General features: G+C 35.9%; 2 protein-coding genes across 3 annotated transcripts; both read left to right on the plus strand.

Annotated features, from left to right (window-relative positions):
• Nucleotides 1–1,515: 1,515 nt before the first annotated feature.
• Nucleotides 1,516–9,016, plus strand: LOC133882217 (magnesium transporter MRS2-3-like). Of its 2 annotated transcripts, XM_062321335.1 has the most exons (6): nt 1,517–2,081; nt 5,178–5,417; nt 6,005–6,133; nt 6,227–6,390; nt 7,103–7,310; nt 8,432–9,016. In XM_062321335.1, the coding sequence occupies exons 1-6, from the start codon at nt 1,638–1,640 to the stop codon at nt 8,720–8,722; spliced, it is 1,476 nt and encodes a 491-aa protein (XP_062177319.1). In that variant the 5' UTR covers nt 1,517–1,637; the 3' UTR covers nt 8,723–9,016. The 2 variants fall into 2 exon arrangements, with proteins under 2 accessions (XP_062177320.1, XP_062177319.1); XM_062321336.1 differs by lacking the exon at nt 5,178–5,417 and having other exon boundaries at nt 1,516–2,081.
• A 2,450-nt stretch (nt 9,017–11,466) lies between these two features.
• On the plus strand, nt 11,467–15,296 carry LOC133881699 (magnesium transporter MRS2-3-like). Its single transcript, XM_062320703.1, has 6 exons — nt 11,467–11,971; nt 12,380–12,625; nt 12,769–12,897; nt 13,098–13,258; nt 13,361–13,610; nt 14,771–15,296. The coding sequence occupies exons 1-6, from the start codon at nt 11,534–11,536 to the stop codon at nt 15,056–15,058; spliced, it is 1,512 nt and encodes a 503-aa protein (XP_062176687.1). The 5' UTR covers nt 11,467–11,533; the 3' UTR covers nt 15,059–15,296.
• The last annotated feature ends 824 nt before the right edge of the window (nt 15,297–16,120 follow it).

Below are 16,120 nucleotides of genomic sequence, written 5' to 3' on the forward strand. Positions count from 1 at the left end.
AAATTTCTGCATAGCAAACCGTTTCTTAATAGACCGAAGGAGCTGGGACATTAAGAAAAAATGGTTTTGTGCTGTGCTTCTATGGTGCTTTTGTGCTGTGCTTCTGCGTTGCTCGGATCCACATTTTGCAGAAAATCTAAGAGAAGAAGAGAGAAGAAAGTACCTGAAACATGTGTGTATAACCACTTGGGCGTTGTTCAATGTACTGGTTGGTTTTCAGAGTCCTTGTAACCGTTATCCAACTGGAGATTCCATGGGATTTCAGTACGTGTGTTTAAGATAAAGAATCTGTGTTTTTTTTTTTTGGGGGGTACGTTTTAGCCTTCTTGGCGAAAATAAAGATAAGGAATCCCGTGGCGCAAGATATGAGATCGCTACCGAGTCGTGCCAAAATGTCCTCGGACAAGGCATGAGATGTGGCTCCGTTATGCTCTGTTTATCGAGCCTAAAACAGAGGAGGATCACAGCTCACTCCTCTCCCATGTCTCTCTTCTCCCACATCTCCTGAATGTGGGAGAAGACCAGAATTTTAGTAGATATAGCTTCAATTAGGGAGTTCTTATACTTTACAGTCACTGATAGGCCATGTTCTACAGGAAAGCCCAATCTTAAGTTCGTGGCATGACTATGGTTATCCTCCTCTGTTTTTAGGCTCGATAAACAGAGCATAACAGAGCCACATCTCATGCCTTGTGAAATCAAACTTATTAATAAGACCAAAATTTATAATGGGCAGGGGCACTATGAGCAAGCTATCCGAAAAACTGCCTCTTTTTTTTCGATTTCGCAGCAACTTGGGCCAAATGGGGTTCACTTCTGCCGAGAAACCATGGATTTTTTAGTTTTCGCCATTAGTTACTGGTCGAGCCACTGGAATGGAATGAGATAAGAATCTCTGGAAATCTTTCCTCTCCACTTACTCGTAATTGCCTTTCCCACATGAATAATGGAAGAAACTTTGAATGGAGAAGAAGAAGACAGAACAAACGGCGTGATCCTCAAATGATTAGTTTAAGCTTTTGATAACTATTGATTTGACAATTTTGACTACATAACAGGAGATAACCCTATTCTATCCTTCCAACTCTCTCCTCTCTTATTATAAACAAGATAATTAAGATATTGAAAAACAAAACTCAAAGGGGGTGGCTCATTGGACTCTCTCCTCTCTCACTAGGGTTACTCATAAAATAAAATAAAATAAAATAAATGTCGCTAATAAGTGGTTTTATTTTAATAGTAATAATAATTGATTCCCACAACATTAGTGCAGCAATTTGGATAAATAATATTATTCTTCACACTTATTATCATATGCAATTCATACCAACTGACACTTAAAATACGTCATGCCAGCAGTATAATAAATGAGCGTGAAGAATAACATTACTATCTAATATTACACGTCCGAACTTAATATATGTGGCAAGTTGGCCAACCTATTTTTTTTTAAGTAGAAAAAGAGTTGACCAACCTATTGTTGCCCAAATTTTAATTCAAGCACAAAACAAGCCTCAGATACTATCTTCCTCAATAACATGCCTTTTACAAACATATTATCCAGACAGGGTACTATATTGTTGTTCAGTTGCAACCTGGGACTCCCTCTCCTCGTACTTGAACTATAAAAGCCATTCATGAGGGAGAGAGACACAGAAGAAATGGAGATGATGAGCGGTTATAGTCCTCAGAAATCGAGGTCGAGTTCCAGCTCAATTGGCGACAGCCCAGAGCAGGCCCGGGCCACCTCCACCGGGCAACGGAAGAAGGTGACTAGGATCCGGGCCTGGATGTTGGTGGACCAAATGGGTCGGGCCCAGGTGCTGGAGGCTGGGAAGCATTCCATCATGCGGAGAACGGGCCTTCCAAGGCGAGATCTTCGGATCCTGGACCCACTACTCTCGTACCCATCAACTATTCTGGGCCGTGAGAGGGCCATAGTGATAAATCTAGAGAATATAAAGGCAATAATTACAGGCAAAGAGGTTCTGTTGTTGAATTCAAATGATCCGTCTGTCACACCCTTTGTTGAAGAGCTACAGAAGCTACTCGAGCGTCACCACCAAGTCACCAGAGCCCAGGTTGGACCTTTTTGGCTGATGATTTTTTGTATTTTTTTATTTGTTTTTAAAAAAACAAAATTAAAAGGGTATAGTTTTTTTTTTTTTTTTTTTTTACAAGAAAACCGATCTTCATTGATATATCAAACGCCCGAAGACAAATACAGTGAATAGAGGTACAGAACACCCTACACACTAAGCCAGAAATTTGTTTGACTTGGGTGCTACCTACAAATACCAAATATTACAGGAATAGACATATGAGCCACTCTTTAACAATAAAACACCACAACAAAAGAAAGAAGGTTGATCTAGCTATCAAGCCATTAGAAGTCCAATAATATTTGAAAATTTAACAAACAGACTTGCAAAAACCTTACTAAAACACCGAAAAACCCAAACAGAAAACACCAAATCACAGATCCAGCGTCGAGGGAGACTGTTGTCGCCGGAGACAGCGCGTGTAGACCACGCGCCGTTCGTAGGAACCCCATTGCAGCAAGCGGCTGCCAAGAACCACCAGTCACGACCTGGAAGACGGAGCATGGCCCACACGCGCGGCTACCCAGGGAAAAAATCCCTAGCACGTACTGGCCACGCACTGGGCAATGAAGTCCGACGAGGCTGTGGCTTGAGACGGTAGAACCTGAAGAAGCCGGCAAACACCATAGAGGGGCGCGTGTCGTGCTGGCTCTAGCGGATAGACACAGATTTGAGGCTAGGGTATAGTTGACCGACGAAAGGATGACATTATCAGTACTTTTTAAATTGTTGAAAGATGGAGGTTATATTATTTTGACGGAAGAAAATAATATTTTAAGTTTAGAAAAATTATTAAAATTTTATTCGTTTGTTCGAGATATTGAAAAAAACTGTTGAAGACATTTCCAATTGTTTGGTTTGTGCAAGAAATCTTTAGCCCGTTTCCCCTTAGAAGTCAACCAAAACCAGAAACCGATTAAAATTTAGGGGTTCTTTTTTTTAATTCAAAAATTTAGGGTTAAATGCATAATTATTCTCAAACTTTGTATTTAAAAAAGATTTTAGGTTCTCTTAAAATTTAAGGGTCTAAATTCCCTTAAAACTTAATAAATCTCGTTACATATCTATTAATTCATTCACGTAACATCTTCTAATGTTGACGTTCATACACACATGTGATATGTAGCTTGCGTCTCATGTCCCCATCAATTCCTCTTTATTTTCTAACTCGATCTTAAAATTCTTAGGAACCAACAAATATTTATTACACCTTCAATTCTCTAGAAAGAATCAAGAGATTTGAAGAAGGTTTTTCTTCCTAAATTCATGTGCAAATCAATGAAATTAAATCAAGATTATTTATTATCTGTTGTTACCATACACAATTATTATGAATAATGTAGAATCAAAAAGAGAGAGCAAGAGAAAATCAAGACACAGATTTACGTGGTTCAGCAATATGTCTAGATCCACAATAGTACGACTATATTTCAGTATATGATTTACAGTTACATCATAACATATTTATAAGAAAACCCTAATTGTACAAACGTATGTTAAAAAACTTCAAAATACTATGTACTGTACCACAGGAGCATTGCTCCTGCACCCCCGCAACCTAATAGTAGGTACATGGTATTTGCAAACAAAGCTCCGTTAACTGGCCACTATATTGATATTTTAGTATTATTCTCTATTCTTGAAAGAATATAAGCCACGTGTTTCAACATTTTCTTTGCAAATACCATGTACGTACCTTTCATGCCCCCAGCATCACAATGATTATTAACTCCACATATACAAATTCTTGCAACAAAGAACATTAATTTGAGGGCCTAGTAAGAAAGAGGTTAGTGCCTGACCTGAGTCGACTCTCTCCCTCTCTCAATAACGAGTTGACTTATTGGATGGGTAGTACTTATTATATGAGTGTTAAGTTTTATATTATTTTTTAAAATAAAATTAGGCTTCATAAGTGATTTTAGGGAGTTATAATTGTAACATTAACTAGTTATTTTAGAGTAATAGCACATGCGTGAATAGCCTTTCTTCTGAGTTGTAACAAATAGTATTAGAGCAACCTAAAAATATCAAGTGGCGCTTGAACATTACAATATGATGTGAGCCCCGACAAAAATGTCAAGGATTTAAGTATGAAAAATTATAAGAATAGAAAAAGTTAATTTTCACATTGAGTGGGAGTGGTGTGATGATGTACCATATATGGGTGCAAAGTATTACATTGGTTTCTTCTTATATGAGATTGGTGTTTATCAGTGAATCTAAAGAATTCAATAACATTGACTAGTCTTTTAGACTAATAAACCAGATTCATTAGCCTTTTTTCTAAATCGTGATAGCTTTACTTTCAATTAAGACTGTACAGACGGGCGGTTATTAACCGTAAACTGTCACTAACTGTGTGACCAAGGTGAGCTGTTGCCCTTTCCCAACTAATCGCCTAGGGCATTGCAATTAGCGGTGGTAAGGTAGGCAGAGGCGGTTAACAACCACTAATCGCCTACCTTTTATATATATATAGCAAAACGACGTCGTTTTGCTATTTAATACCAAAACAAAATGACTTCATTCTGGTAGAAGGTTTCATCCCAAAACACTAAAACATATCCAAAATCATCTAAAACAAGCTCAAAACACCAAAAATAGGTACATACCTAATAGGCGGTTACCGCGGTGCGATTTGGGCATAAATAATCGATAACCACCAATAAGTTGCTGCCAACCCTAGACAGAAGGTACAATTAGCAATTAGAGACAATAACTGCTGACCGTCACCACCTGTACATTCTTTCTTTCAACCACATTAGATGAGCTACGTGAAACTCTTTCTACCTTTTAAACTTTTGTCATAGCTTCTTCTTTTTTCTAAATTTTTTAGGGTTAATATTGGGATTAAAATTTGTACACTACGTTGGGTTGTACTTGTAAATAGTAATGCAACAATCAAAGTAGTGATTTTTGTTTTCTATGAAAATTGAGTGTGTTACAAATTTAACTTGATTTATAAGCTAAGAAATCTTTAAGGAACTTGAAGAGAGGATCTTTTTTTTTTTTCCCATCTTTGTACTAATTTGTTATTTCTTTATGTGCTTTCTTTGATGCATGCTTTTATAGGGGCAAAATGGTGATGGTTCAAATAGGATGGATTTATATGAACTTGAAAAACTTCAATCAAGGGCCGGTAGTTCTCAAACTTTCTCCAAAATATTTTCAAAGTTTAAGGATCAAGATGAGTCATGTAAGGTGGAAGGAAAGCATGATGTTGAGAGTCAAGATGGTTCAAAGATTCTTCCATTTGAATTTGTTGCATTAGAGGCATGCCTAGAGGCTGCTTGCAGTGGCTTAGAAAGTGATGTAAGTTGTTTTTTTTTTTTTTTAATTTTATTTTGTTTCACTTTTATTACTCAATCATGAAAATAGAACAGATTGCTCTAACAAAATAATATTACCAATAGAATCAGGAATTTATTCCATCAAAATTCAATCTATGATATGTTTAACGACAATCTTAACTAAACCACCTTTACAATTTTATAGTTTTTCTAACGGTTGTTCAAAAAGTGACATTCGACACCTACAAACTACCAAATTATGGCAAGTTAACCCTCTGTTAAGTTTTTCCGTCTTTTTGGACAGAATGTCAGTCACGTGCACCACATATGACTTTTAACCACCTAAACTTCCAAAATGCCATCGGAGGAAAATATATGTACTTTACTCCCTTGAAATATGATCACTTTTGCATTTTCGCCTCCAAAGTTCAAAAAGTGACTTCCAACATTAACAACTACCAAACTGCGACAAGTTAGCTCATCTATTAAGTTTTTCCGTCTTTTTTGGATGAAATGTCAGTCCCGTACTGCATTGTCTCCAAACCAGTTTAATATATTTATGTTATCTAACTTCTTGTTTATTTTGTTATTTGTCTCCAAATTAACCAGGCAAGTACATTAGAGCAAGAGGCTAATTTAGCCTTGGATAAGCTGACTTCAGTGATTACTACACTCAATCTAGAACGTGTTCGCCAAATTAAAAGCCGATTGGTTGCAATAACAGGACGGGTTCAAAAGGTTGATTATTAGTTAAGAATTGAGATGAAAATAATTTGTTCTTATCTTTGCATATTTGATGTTAATTGTGGCCATGCTCATGTTGATCTTCAGGTAAGGGATGAACTAGAACACTTACTAGATGATGATGACGATATGGCTGAGATGTATCTGACTGAAAAGTTGGTTCAAAAACACCTAGAAAGTTCTTCTGCTTCCTCTATGAGTGAGACAGATGACATAGTTGATGAAGGTTCTCAATCAGACATGGACGACAGGCACGTCCACATATATATATATATATATATATACCATCATCACCATAATTTTATCTTATGAATGCCACTGTTTAAGCTGTTCTGGCTTTACCATCTGCTCACACATGGATCTAGAATGAAGAAGTTTATAATTAAATGGAAAATATTGAAAGAGGCAGAGGAAGAAATCAAGAAAATTGAGACAATGAATTTACGGGTGCATGGTTCGGTGTTAGACATGCAGGGAAAAGTCCGATAGGACTACTGTAACACCCATCTCCCACATTGGAAACTTGAGGAGTAGCCCACAAAGATTTCATGGTTTAAAAAGATAGACATGAGTGTTAAGTCTTACATTGCCTAATTATTATGTAAAACTGAGTTTTATAAGAGATTTTAAGAAAGTTTCAACTTGATGAGTCATTTTGAAATGATAGTTCAAATGTGGCTCGCGTTTTTCTCTAGGATCTAGTAACACCACGCCATATGGTACTGAATGTGAATGGTTTATAAAGATAGTCACATTACAGTATTAGGTGAAACTAGTATTTCTAAGAAATTCTAAGAAATTACTCTCCAAAACTGACTAGTCTTTTTAGGATGTAAGTATGTAACTAGCGTCTTTACCACTTAATCAAATCCCTTCACTCAGCAAAAACAAATCTCATTTATCTTAAAGGATTTTTATCTTTGTCTTATACTCTTAACAGAATTTACCGTTGTATTTGTTTAGGATGGATGCTGAAATCTCATTGGAAGCTAAGGGGTGTTCCACTAGTTATGAAGCTGGAACTCAAAACCATGACAATTACCCCCATGGGAAGCATACAAGCACTGTTCCGAGTGGTGTGGATGAGAAGAACCTCGATGTAAAGGAGCTTGAAATGATCTTGGAGCCATACTTCGTGCAAGTTGATGGTACACTAAACAAATTATCCACGGTATGTGAGCCCCCATTTTTCCACTCCAATCCATTTTCTTTTAGGGTTTCTCTTTTTCATACTTAATTCAAAAAGAAATGTTCTCATCTCAAGAACTTGATGAGCCTTCTGATAGTAGAAGTGACTGAGGACTTGAGGTAGCTAGTCCATCTTAGTTGAGAGACTTGCGCTGATCACCAGATGTTTGATAATATATGTCACTCGCACACTTGGTGAGCAGTGCTTTACTGCTTTGTATTCTACTTATAATTGATAGATATACAAGACAGTTATATGATAGACCGAGGAGCATATTCTAAACCAACATAATAATATTCATATTTTTACTTAAAAAAAAATTGTATATTTATAATAATAGATATAAATATCTTTAAATAATAAAAATGAGTAATGCTATTTAGTTTTTCTTTTTCTTTTTCTTTTTTTGGTAAGTATAATACTAATGTTATTTAGTTGACTGTTATACAACTGTCATATAATTTGATAACGTGGCAATAAAAATCAGCCTTTGGATCAACATACACTTTGCTAAAAAAATAAAAAACAAAGGCTGATTTTTACCTCCACGGCATCCTAATTGTATGGTAGTAGTATAGCTATCTATTAAATAGCATTACTCAAAGAAAATAAGTATAAATCATCATATTATCCTAGAATCTCCAGACTTTTTATCATCTTCGTGTGTGTGTGTTAAGAATTTACTGTTTGAGGACATTTCTGGCTTTAAACAAAATTTAACTTTGAAAAATAGAATATTCCGTCCGATTTAACGAGATTTCTTAACGTAAAGAGGTCTTGGTATGTAAATGGTAGTTCAATGCTATCTTTTGGTGAGGGTGTCAGTTAATTCGTAATGACATATTGACGATGGTCAGTAGTTCATAAAAAAAATGTAATTACCGTTTAAATCTGTGAGACCTAAATGTGGCACATCCTTATATGATCATTAAAAATTTGTTCAAAGTAATGTAACTATATATATATATATTACAAAATTCCACTTAAAATTTGATATGTTTATTATATATATTGTTAATAAAGCATAAAATTGGTTTTCTTTTATTTCAAGCTTCATCCTATATGTATATATAAACTCTGTTTGGGTGGCTGTCTGTTGGAAGCTGAGGGAGTACGTAGACGACACAGAGGACTACATCAACATAATGCTGGACGACAAACAGAACCAGCTCCTGCAAATGGGGGTCATGTTAACGGCAGCAACCCTCGTGATAAGTACGTTTATTGTAATAGCAAGCGTTCTGGGCATGAACATCCATATCCCGCTCTTCACTAATCCAAATATGACGACGGGCATGAAAAATTTCTTGTGGACCGTCGGGGGCGGCACCACCGGGATGATATTCTTTTATGTCTTTGCTATTGCCTACTATAAACGCAAGAAATTGCTATAATATTATTAGTGATCGAACGCCGGCCGGAGAGAGCCCATTGATCGATTGCTACTTCTGCTTGTTATTATCATCAATATCATGATCATTCATGGACATCAATCTGAAATGCTTAATTCCGGTGCTGGTTAATAACGCTATACAGTTTTTCTTTTTTCTTTTTTCTTTTTCAGATTAAAATGGGAAGGTTTAGACATATATATGTAAATCCATGGCAGATTTGATGGACCGTCGGATGATTGGCACTGTCATGTCAAGAACGTGAGATAGTAGTGAGATAAAGTATGTTTTCTAGCATTACTTTATGTTAAAGTTACACAAATTTCATGCAAACTGGTATGTAGGAGTTCAAACCAGTTTCACTATGCTAACGTAACAGAGTCTATGAACCATTGAATCAATTCTTGTTAATATATATATATATATATATATATATATATATATATATATCTAATAGCTACTAGACCTTGACACCTCAGCATAATAAAATATTTGTTAGATATTAGTGTGATATATAGCATTACTCTTTCCATAATTAATCATGCAATAATAACGCTAAAAACTACATTGCATACATACAAACATTCTACAAATATCCCACAAAGCTGATGAGACAAGGTTTAGTAGTCCTTGGAATTTTCAATTTTTTTTTTCTTACCAAAGGCTGATCTAATAACTACTAGACCCTGCTACATCAGCTTTAATTATAAGATATTTGTGAAATGTACGTTTATGTTGTATGTAGCATTACTATATTTTTATCTCACAATACTGACGTGATAGTCATAACCAATTCTTGAGCCGGTTTTTATTAGAAAAGAAAAAATTAAAAAAAATAATAATAATAATCAAAGATTAATTAAAACTGTCACGTTAACTTTGTGGTACAAAAATATGATATAAAGCTTTACTCTTCATGGATGTAAATAAATAATTTATCAACTAATCCTACATCATCTTTTTCTTTTTCTTTTTCTGACCAAACTAATCTAGACTAAAACCACCTTCGTGATGCCTAGACTCCATTTTTAAATATTTGGATGGGCCATTACTCCAAAACTCACTCACCTTAAAGTTCTTTAATTAATTCTAGAAAATCATCCCTCATGAGCCATGATGTTACGGACATATATATATATATATATATATATATGTAATTGAAGCAAAGCTAATTACAAATACATAATTATAAAGCTAAGGACAACTTGGAAGGTGGAGCAGGTCTGCAACTCGAGTGGGATAGGATTACTTAGACAAATTAATCTTCCCACCTCCACAATGCACACTACATGCATATTCATGCTTCAAAATATTATATGATAGGTTTTCTTCAAATTGGTTCCGAATTTTTTTTTTTCAATTTGATCTATAAAATTATCATACGTCCCTTTAACATATGAAAAATATTTTTTCTTTTTTAATAATATTTTCTCCGACCCTATTAATGCCATTAAAAAAAAGTAAATTCTTCTCTAATACTTAATATCACATGACAATTTTGTAAATATGGTTAAAACCCAAATTTTTTTTTAAAAAAATAAGAAAGAAACTATGTCCATTATTATAACATGATAACACCGTCTAATATTGTTCTTTTATAACTTCTTTTTCCAGTAGATATGACTATGACAGTAATTTTAAAAAGTGTCAATTTAGAGTATTTATTTTTTAAATTTTTTTTTCAATTTCAAACCTCGGTTAGAATTTTTCGTTAAATCCTATCACAATTCTAACTGAGTGGATTTTTTTTTAATAATTCTAATTAGATTAGAATCTTATTCTACATTATAATCTTACTTAATTATTATAATTTGAGATAAATGCAATATAGAAATATTCTTTCTTTTTGTAGTTGTAGAAGACGTGTTTTGTTGGAATCCAAAAATAAAGAGAGAAACAAAGAATATCACTACTGTGTAAATAAATAGTTTGAGAGTAAGCGTTACACAATCTTGATTTGAATAGATATAAGAATGAGTAATGATTGAATACCATCCAAATATACAACTTTTCACCACCTTGTCTATGTGGCAAGGTAGTCCCCTACCTTAATTTATTTTTAAAAAATAAAAAAATTCAAAAAGTAGTAGGGAACCACCTTGCCACATAGACAATGTGGTGAAAAGTTGTATCTTTGGGTGGTATTCAATCATTACTCTATAAGAATATTTGTCCTAATCGAAATTACATTAGTAGAAATATAAGCCGAAACATTTCCCGATTGGGTCTCAACTATTGGTAAAGTAGTTATACTTCCTTTACCTAAATGAGAACTTGATTTAGCGACTCTTTCCAAAAGTCGTGAATGCAAATAAAAAACATTTGGATAAGCTTCGTACCCCTAATTTTTTAAAATTAAAAAAAAAAAAATTAAAAAAAATTTGTAAAAGTTTTAAAAGATTCAAGCACGGACATTTTTACAAATTTCGTTAAATTCTGACAAATACTTACATCCTTGCAATTTTTTTTCTTTTTTTTTCCTAAAAAAAAAAATGGATATTTTGAAAATTTTACAGGATTTAACAGAAAATTCTAAGAGTGTTAAAATAAAAAAAATTAAAAAAAAATTAAAAGATAGATATCTTAAATTGATATTTTTTAAGGTTTTAATGCTTCCTTGTAAAAGTGATGAATGAGCAAAAGTTATTATTAAAATTTTCCTTTAAAAAAAAAAAAATTATTTTCCTAACTGTTGGCCATAGGCATATATATATATATATAGTGTGATTTGCATTATCCGGTGAGAAACAAACGCGGCCTGAGTCACGCTCGTAGCGTCGTAGCGTCGTAGCAACTGAGAGTTTGGGGCGAGCCATGAGGAACGGACCGGGTGGTCATTTATCGTACCCATCCAGGTCGGGTCTCCCCCAGTCTGAGGAAGAGCATGACCCGTCCCGGATGGCCTCGACCCTTCCGGCCAGCGGAGGCCACCGAAAGAAGGGCACGGGCGTGCGGGCCTGGCTGGTGGTGGACGCGATGGGGCAAGCACAGGTGATCGAGGCCGGCAAGCACGCCATCATGAGGCGCACGGGGCTGCCAGCGCGGGACCTTCGGATCCTGGACCCGCTTCTCTCGTACCCGTCGACTGTGCTGGGTCGAGAGCGAGCCATCGTGATCAACCTGGAGCACATCAAGGCCATCATCACCGCCCAGGAGGTGCTGTTGCTCAACTCTCGGGACCCATCTGTGACCCCTTTTGTTGCGGAGCTCCAGCGGCGGCTAATGCGTCACTACAACGCCACCACTGCGCAGGTTCGGGCCTTGAATTCTCGTTCTTTTTTCAATCTTATGTTGATTCTGTACATGGGTTTTTGCTCTTGTTGCGTAATGTAATGTTGTGTGTGTTTGTTCTGATAGTTAACCCCAAATTCTCTATGTTTTTCGGTTTGTATGTTGCTCTTGTGTATCGGTTGTTTGTCTGGTTGTGTAATTATTGGGTTTTATATGTTTTGGTTTGGCATTTGTGTTAGTTTTTTTTTTTTTTGCCTCAATTTTGTGTGTGGGTGGCTAATTGCGGTGATTTGAGGGACAGTGATTCTGCTTAATAGGAATCGAATTACCAAGCCAGTAAAACGTGTATAATTTGTATTAAATCAGTTTGCTTTTTTTTTTTTCTTTTTTTTTTAATGTTTTGGGTTTGCTGGTGTATGTTATGTATAGGAGAACGGTGGTGATAATCCAAACTGGTCAAATTTGTATGATTTGGGAGAGCCACAATCAAGGACTGGTAGTCCTCAAGATTTCTCTGGAGGGTTTCCACAGTTTCAGGATCAGGATCAGGATGAGGAAGACAAGGCAGAGGGGAAACAAGGCCTCGACAATCAAGACGGATTGAAGGTTCTTCCATTTGAGTTTGTTGCTCTGGAAGCATGCCTTGAGGCTGCATGCAGTTGCTTGGAAAGTGAAGTAAGCATCTTCTTTCTAGTCCAATGGATTATTCTTTCTCTTTTGCTCTTACTTATCAAAAAAAATTCTTTCTCTTTTGCTCTTGTCTTGTTCAGTCTTGTTTACTATTTCTTATTTCTTTATCATATGTGTTTCAAAATCAGGCAAAGACATTGGAGCAGGAGGCTCATCCAGCCTTAGACAAGCTGACTTCAAAGATTAGTACTCTCAATTTGGAGCGCGTCCGCCAAATTAAAAGCCGTTTGGTCGCAATTACCGGACGTGTTCAAAAGGTTGAGCAGTTTTAAGATTGTGAATCACTAGGAATATTTATTATTACTCTATGGTTGTAGTGGGTTGGCATGATTTTATGAACCTGTGCTTGCATATGTATAGTTGAGATGACATCATTCATCCATTTAGTCAAAAAGCACACATGAATGAGTTCCTTTGAGGTGCTTCTGATTTATGGTGCTCTCATGCTGATTTCCAGGTTAGGGATGAACTAGAACACTTGCTAGATGATGATGAAGATATGGCTGAGATGTATCTTACTGAAAAGATGATTCAACAGCTTGAAAATTCTTCTGGTTCCTCTCTGAGTGAGAATGACGAAATGGATGATGAAGTTCTTCAATCAGACAAGGATGATAGGCACGTAATGATCTCAGTATCATTGTAGTCATAGCCATGCCTATTTTCGAATACTTCGTTTTTATCTGCCATGCTAAAGATGCCCCATGTTATTTTTGTTAGGACACCTGCTGAAATCTCACCAGAAGCAGGTGGGGTTTCTGCTAGTTACAAAGGTGAACTTCGAAACATTGACAACTCCCAAGAGCAAGTTTTTGGTGCACGTAATGCACTTAGTAGAGACAGCCATGGGACCCGTACTAGTACTACTACTCACAGTGCTACAGGCAAAAACCTTGATGTGGAGGAGCTTGAAATGTTATTGGAGGCATACTTTGTGCAAATTGATGGCACGCTAAACAAACTATCCACGGTATGGAACTGCATCTATGAACTTTCTCTTTCTCTCACCGTATGCTGCCTCGTCCTTCACCCTGCCATACCTAGGTTGACACTTCACATGATGTCTGCTTTCCAAATTGTGGACAGACCAACACCTGAACCCATACCCTAATACCAGTATAGGTGGAACATACTTAAAAGAAAATAAAAATAATCATCCAAGGAAACCTTGATGTACTTTTGTCCTTTGAGCCTTATGATGTGGGAACTGGAAAGTGATAAGGTAGTCCACCTAGTTGAAGTTCACCTCATCAAATATATCAGTTTCACTTAACAACATAATTCAACATAATGAGTTTGTCTAATAATGATGTTGATGACAACGATGATGATGGTCGCCAAAGCAGTCGGTCATATTCTTAAATGCAAGTGCTGCACTATCTACTTTTGGATTCACCATCAAAGACTTTATCTACCTATGACCTTTGGTCTACCCTTGTGAACAGAAGGCAATACTCTCTGTCTCTAAGAGGCCTGCCTGGTTTGGCATAATGACTGACTGACTTAATTGAAAATACACCTTTTTTTTATTATTAGACAGTGCCAATAAAGTCAAAGTTTTAGGGAGGTTTTTTTTAATATATTATTAAAAAAAAATTGAGATGTAACAAAACTAACTTCTAAACTAGTAGTTAGATAATTCAGAAAGAATTTCCTTTGGTCTTTGTTACCTCTCAAATGCAAGGAAGAGTTAGTCAAACATATGCTTCCTAAATTCCAGGGGGAGTTTTGGTAAGTGTTCTTTTTGACATGCCATCAAAGGCACAGTATAGTTTAGATTTCCAAGTCAAGTTGTGCTCCCTTTCAAGGTGTTGCTTGGTTGAAGGCAGATAATTTTCACATTTTGATGTTTATTGCACTTTTATTTTGGTAGGAAATGAATTTGTGTTGCATACCCCATTCTTCCTTCATTTGATATGGGAAGGAACTTTTAGCTAAAGAAAAATTGGTTTTTTTGGGGATCTTAATGCATTCATATATGTTTCTACTCCTATAAGTAATACACCAATTCCACTTAAAATTTGATAAGTTTGTTATATATAGTTCTGAAGCTCATTTATTGTAGTTTAGGATGCTATTAAAATTTCTAATTTTACAGTCTAATCATTTTTGGTGGTTGTGGCTTCGAAGCTGAGGGAGTACGTCGACGACACGGAGGACTACATTAACATAATGCTGGATGACAAACAGAATCATCTCCTGCAAATGGGGGTCATGTTGACAACAGCAACCTTGGTTTTGAGTGCCTTTGTCGTGGTCGCCGGTATTTTTGGCATGAATATCACGATTGAGCTGTTCGATGAGACCAAAGCGGGGATGCCGCAGTTCCTGTGGACCGTTGGGGGTGGTGCAACTGGCAGTGTATTTTTATACGTGGTTGCTATCGCCTGGTGTAAGCACAAGCGCTTACTAGAGTAGTGAAGAGGCCTTTGAATGCTAGCGGCTGTTGTGTATCTGCGCTGGATGTATTTTCTGGAGACAAACACAACTTTTTATTCATCGAAACTGTACTGGGTTACTACCAGTCATACGCTTTGAATGCTGTAAAATTAATGTGTTAAACAATTTCAACTTGTCTACTTGTATCAACATGTGTTTCGAATAGCGCCATGAAAAGCTATTACAATTCTTAAGCTCATTATAATTTTTTAACGAACTGACGTTCTAATTTAGGCTATTGGATTACCTATGCCACTCACTACATTCCCTCGGAAAATGTTCGGGTATTAGAGTTTTTATTACAGGGAAATAATACATGAACTTCTAAGTTTTAAGTGAACGTTTGTTGACGTGAAAATGAAAATTATCATTAGATTCGATGGTGATTTTTACTGTCACGTTAAAGAGTGGACTTGGAGATGCATATAGCATTTTCCTTTACTGCAACTCCTTTACAAACTCATGTAGTAGTCTACATTTTATAAAAATGAGTGTCATGGGTAATTTACATTTTGGTGGCCAACATGATAAATGTCACGTGGACTGTTACACAGCTGATGTAGACTGCACATCAATTTGTAAGTAGGAACTTATAGTAAAAGTTGTAGTATTCCTAGCAATATTTAAAGCTGGCAATTTTTTACACCACCTACAAATTCAACATGAACTCAATACGAAATCAGCAAGTTATGATTGAAGGCTTTGACCCATTTAATTAAATGAGTCAAATTAGGGGTTGACATCTATAATCTTTTACCCATGTCTCAACACCATTTAAACCCGACACGTGACATTTATAACTTATAATTTTCGACACAGTCTGCAAACCCAATACGAAATTAGTGTGTTATGATTGAGGAGTTTGACCCATTTAATTAAATGGGTTAAATTATAATTGACCTATATAGTTTCAAACCCGCTACGTGAACACAAATATTTTATCACTCCACTCCACTCGACTCCACTCCCTCTAAGAATTTGAACAAACTACCCCACATAACATTACATGGGATAGACAGTAAAATAGAAACTGCCGCATCC

The sequence above is a fragment of the Alnus glutinosa genome, chromosome 11 (genome assembly GCF_958979055.1).
Source record: "Alnus glutinosa chromosome 11, dhAlnGlut1.1, whole genome shotgun sequence".
Classification (NCBI taxonomy): domain Eukaryota; kingdom Viridiplantae; phylum Streptophyta; class Magnoliopsida; order Fagales; family Betulaceae; genus Alnus; species Alnus glutinosa.

What these genes read in the sequence shown, in the direction of transcription:
- LOC133881699 (XM_062320703.1), top strand. Translation starts at nt 11,534, where the DNA reads ATGAGGAACGGACCGGGTGGTCATTTATCGTACCCATCCAGGTCGGGT. An exon ending in TTACCGGACGTGTTCAAAAG is followed by an intron (nt 12,898 to 13,097) that starts GTTGAGCAGTTT and finishes GCTGATTTCCAG; the next exon opens with GTTAGGGATGAACTAGAACA. An exon ending in CGCTAAACAAACTATCCACG is followed by an intron (nt 13,611 to 14,770) that starts GTATGGAACTGC and finishes GTGGCTTCGAAG; the next exon opens with CTGAGGGAGTACGTCGACGA.
- LOC133882217 (XM_062321335.1), top strand. Translation starts at nt 1,638, where the DNA reads ATGAGGGAGAGAGACACAGAAGAAATGGAGATGATGAGCGGTTATAGT. An exon ending in ACCAAGTCACCAGAGCCCAG is followed by an intron (nt 2,082 to 5,177) that starts GTTGGACCTTTT and finishes ATGCTTTTATAG; the next exon opens with GGGCAAAATGGTGATGGTTC. An exon ending in GCAGTGGCTTAGAAAGTGAT is followed by an intron (nt 5,418 to 6,004) that starts GTAAGTTGTTTT and finishes CAAATTAACCAG; the next exon opens with GCAAGTACATTAGAGCAAGA.